At 57.1% G+C, this 4,528-nt stretch overlaps 1 protein-coding gene across 1 annotated transcript in view; it reads right to left on the bottom strand.

The window, feature by feature from the left end:
- Positions 1-4,528, bottom strand: part of RALGDS (ral guanine nucleotide dissociation stimulator) — a gene marked incomplete at its 5' end in the record, with an annotated part of 24,441 nt that overhangs the window by 2,377 nt on the left and 17,536 nt on the right. Inside the window, 10 exon segments of the mRNA XM_010285532.1 lie at positions 213-299; positions 397-474; positions 1,174-1,258; positions 1,622-1,725; positions 1,855-2,070; positions 2,227-2,348; positions 2,736-2,929; positions 3,103-3,177; positions 3,577-3,770; positions 4,326-4,436. Coding sequence (XP_010283834.1) covers positions 213-299; positions 397-474; positions 1,174-1,258; positions 1,622-1,725; positions 1,855-2,070; positions 2,227-2,348; positions 2,736-2,929; positions 3,103-3,177; positions 3,577-3,770; positions 4,326-4,436 — 1,266 coding nt within the window.

Genomic DNA, 4,528 nt, shown 5'->3' with positions numbered 1-4,528 from the left:
CTGCCACTGCAGCGTGGGCATCCCTGCCAAAGGGCAGCGCGGGAGCAGCCCACTTCCGTGGGCTGACAGAGGTGGATGTGCAGTGTCGGATATAGGATGTGCAGGATGCAGTGTCAGATATAGGACGCATGGGGGACCAGCCCTCCATTTATCAGCTCAGGCTCTGGTGCAGCTGTGCGGAGGAAGGAGAGGATAGAGATGGAGGTACATACATCCAGGAAATCCTTCATGGCGGTGTCAAGCATGACCAGGTCCGTAAGGAAGGTGCCAAGGTAGGGGATGGTGCCCTGCATCACGCCCTGTGGAGACAGAAGGGACAGCGGGGTCAGCAGAGAGCGGGGACCAGCCCGGGCAGCCGCTGGGAAGGGGGCATGGGGGCAGCTGTGCCAGACTCACCATCTCTCGCTGCTGCTGCTGCCGCTTCTGAGCCCTCTTGGGATTGATCTCCAAGGTGGCAAATTTGGACGTGCCCTCCTGGATGGTGGGAAGAGGTGAGGATCAGCGCAGGTGGGAAACTGCACTAGTAGATGAGCTAAAATTCACCCCTGCTTTTATCGGTACAACTTTCCTTGTAGAGGGCAAGAGGGATGAGGGGCAGAGAAGGAAATCACAGCTGAGCTTCACCACTCACAGGGAGGAGAGGCTTAGTGAATAGGAACTGCTGCTCCCATTTCCAGCTCTCCATAAATAGCTCCTCAATGGCATGTTTTGTTCCCCTTTAGATCTTGTGTCCTTTCAGTCCCCAAACTGGAGCTAGGCTGGGAAGCTGCGGAGAGTCTCCATGGGGAAGAAGGACATTTTTGCTGCAGCCTTTCACAAACCCTACAACCCCACTTGAAATCAAGAGGACTTTGCACCGGGCTGTTAAAATGCAGCTGCCTCTGGGGAGAAGCCATCACCTGGTGCACTGGATCCCATCCCACTGGTTATCTCCGCTTGCCCAATTTCTCTGTGAGCTTCAGGCAATGACAACTTTTCGGCAGAGAAACAGAAAACCCAGTCTGGTTCAAATACCCCTGCCCTGCTTCTCAGACTCAGCAGGCCCTGCCTGCACCCCTGCCTGCAACCCTGGCAGCGCTGCCAGAGCTTTAGCCTGGTAGCTGGAACAACAGGGGAATTTCTGCCAGCATCAGCTGCCAGAGACAGGGCGATGCGGGTGCCGCTTCCCCATACCTTGATGAGAAGCTCCCGGCTCAGCGAGTGGTTGTTCTCGTCGGAGAAGATCTCTGAGAGTTCATGGAAAGTGCGGAAGCTCTCCCTGCTCAGGGGAAAACACAAGGGGAAAGTCAGCAGCGGTGCCACCCTGGGGTCTCCTCCTTGCGCTGTCTTCTGCTCACCTAAATGATCCCAGCTATGCTCACAGCTCTAGCAGGGCCTTGCTTTTGGGGGGCTATTCCAGGGTGTTTTGCATGGAAAGGAGGAGGATGTGATGGTGCTTTTATTTCCTCACCCTCCTGAGATTCCCTGACACCTTATGCTGGTCCCTGGGTTTTGGGCACACTCAAAGAGGCAATGCTGGAGCTGAGATAATCCCATCTACACATTCATGGGCCGCAGCCACAGCACAGCCTCCCCCTTTAAACCTCCCCGCAGCTGCAGGAGCCTAGCAGGTGCTGCTTACCGAAGGACCTCGTCCCAGGTCTTCTTCAGCCGGTGAACAGCGTTGCACTGCAGAGCCGAGAGGATGGCTCGGAGGGAGGAGAAGTTCTTCAGGATGCGGCACTCCTGGGAGCAGACAAGGAGATGACAGGGCACAGCGTTAAAGAAAGCCCAGGGATCTGCTGGGATTCGCATACCGCAAAACCTCAGCCCTGGGCCGAGGAGGGAGGCGAGTGGGATGGCAGGCCGTCCTACCCGAGCCACTTCGATCCACCGCTCCACCACTTTAGCTCTCTGCTGTGGCTTCAGGGACCGGTCTCCGAGACACGTGGCAATGACACAGTTGGCCACGCTATTGAACTGCGAGACCGTGGCACGGATGGTGGGTGCCAGGTGCTCTTTGCCCTTCTTGTCTCGCTGGGACCAGATGCAGCCCAGGCAGTGGTAAGGCACCACTTTCTTAAACAGCTCCTGGAAGATAAAGGGATGGAGATGGGTCTCTTTTGGGTCCTCGGGAAGGGAACAGGCCAGGAGGAAATGGTGGAAGGGAAGAGACAGGCCTGTGCCCAAGCAGCAGGTAGCAGGCAGGCAGAGCACCATTGACCTGCACATCAAATGAATACTCACAGCATCCATCAGCGTGAACTGTTCTGCCACCATCTCTGGGGAGAAGGAGAGGAAATCCGGCTTCCCGTCCCCGACCCCGTTCTCCTCCACCAGCTGGAAGGTGCAGCTGCTGTGGTCCACTGCTGTGAGAGACAGTGCGAAGCTGAGTGCTGCAGCGCTGCCGCAAGCCGGGGCCCACGCCGACCCACGCCAGACCCCTGCGGACACCCACATCCCACCTCCCAGGCTCTTAATTCCCATCTGGCTTCACACCTTGAGAAACGAGGCTCAGATAAAAGGATAGTAATTTTAAACCTGGACACAAGTGTCTGCAGAGGATTAAAGGCAGATTAGCTAATCCACTTAGAAATCCCACTTCTGGTACAGTTGGATTAACTTCCTGATATACCTCCATGTAAATGCAGGCATTTTTTTTCAGCAGAGTTTTGGAGACCCTTGATGCCAACCAAGTAGCACTCTCTCCACCTGCAGCCCCAAATGGCCCCCCACAAGTGGGGAAAGGACCCCACCTTCTGCCTCGGACTCGCTCTGCTCTTGCTGCTGGAACTGGGCCAGCAGGATGCGGGCTCGGCGCTCCAGGTCGGAGCCAGGGATGTTGTGGCGCACGTAGGAGATGAGCTGCTTGAGGCAGGTGAAGTCTGGGGGCTTGCGGAAGTCCTCTGAGTACTGGTCCAACCAGGCACCCAGGATGGAGGAGATGGTGCTGCAGGGAGGGGAGAAACACAGGCAAGCCTGCATAAGAATTGGGTGCAACTGCGTGCACCCGCACGAGCCCCAAGCACCAGGAGCACCCCTGGGACAACACATGCCTTTGTACGAGAAACACAGAGCTATCATCAGAGCCACCCATCTTGTTCACCCACAGTGCAGACTTACTTCTTGAGCTCCATCCTCTCGTCCACAGCGTGCCTGGCATGGTCCCCGTTCGCCTGCACATAGAGTTTGCCGTACCTGGTGGGGCACAGCGAGGACGCAGTGAGCATCCTGGACTCCGCTGTGTCTCAGCACTGCCTCTTCTCTCCCCACATCACCCCCAGCTCTGCCGGGGGGTTGGGATGAACCTCTCATGCACTGTCCAGCTCCCCCCAGTTTGCCATGGCCCCTGTGTTATGGGAAGAGGGAAGCAGCCAGCACCGGCCACCTCCCAGCAGGGTACCCGCTGGAACGGCTCCAGCTCACTGGGAGGTTGTGTCCTCCCTGTCCTGCCCCAAAACCTTCATGCTGATGGGGCTGGGAGAAGCCCATCAGCCTTCCAAGGCACAGCAGCAGAAGATGTTGGGGCTCTCCTGGCCAAGGGGGCTCAAACTCCGGCCACCCCCAGCTGCGTTTCGGGGCTCAGGGCAGCCTCACCTGTTAAGCAGCAGGTCCAGCACTTGCTTGGTGGTGGCGAAGGCCCGGTAAGTGCACAGGAAGATGGTGACGTAGGTGGAGTCATTGCCCTTGAAGGCTGAGACCAGGTACTCCACCAGCTTCTCCAAGGTCCCAGCTTTTATCGTCCGCACCTTACAGGTCTCGTAGAGGTTTAAGGCCGACTCATTCTCAAACTGCCAGGACAAGAGCAGAAGTCAGTGGACTGGGTGAAAACAGACACGTTCAAGTGCAATGCGGTCCCACCAGCTTTGCAAGCAGCTTTTGGGTCTAGGCTGGGACCGCGGACTCCCTACTGTGCCTGGGGCTCTTGTGATGGGCCTGGGGAAAGGGAAGCTGGGGTCTCCTCCGACACCAAATACCAGCAGCTCGACTGAGAAGACTTGAGCATTTGGGAAATCCCAGGAAAGGCCTCAAGGTTGCCGAAATCTAGATGCAAATGAGGGTTCCCCTATTGTGCAAAATGGAGCTTCAGATTGTTTCCCCTGTGACCCTTGCCGTGGGGCAGAGGCCAGCCGGTGCTCCTATACCCCTGCTCCCAAATAAATACATGATTCCCAGACAAGGCTTGGAAGGAGCCCCCTGGACAGGAGCGTATGGGGGAGCAAGAAGAGGGCAGGACATGGGCTGGTAGTGACCCTGCCAAGCCCTGACTTCAGGTCATCACGTCTCAGGCAGGGAAACATCTGAAAACACCCCGTGGTGGGAGGCTGGCAGAGCCCCCAGCTTACCCCCAGCCATCGCTGCCCTTTGTTGGCCGTGTGATGGAGCTGCACTTTCCGGAGCGATATGCTGTAGATCACGCCATCCTCCAGCTCTTCTCCGATCTCCTGTGTGGAGCTCTGTGCAAGAGGAGAAGATACACAATGAGATAAGGAGGGTGAAGCATGACAGAGGTGCTCTTGCGGGCTCGTATGAGGCATCTCAGCAAGCC

This window comes from Phaethon lepturus, unplaced genomic scaffold (genome assembly GCF_000687285.1).
Source record: "Phaethon lepturus isolate BGI_N335 unplaced genomic scaffold, ASM68728v1 scaffold26424, whole genome shotgun sequence".
Classification (NCBI taxonomy): domain Eukaryota; kingdom Metazoa; phylum Chordata; class Aves; order Phaethontiformes; family Phaethontidae; genus Phaethon; species Phaethon lepturus.
Note: the sequence above shows the minus strand (reverse complement) of the source record. Positions and strands in the feature narration are given on the sequence as shown.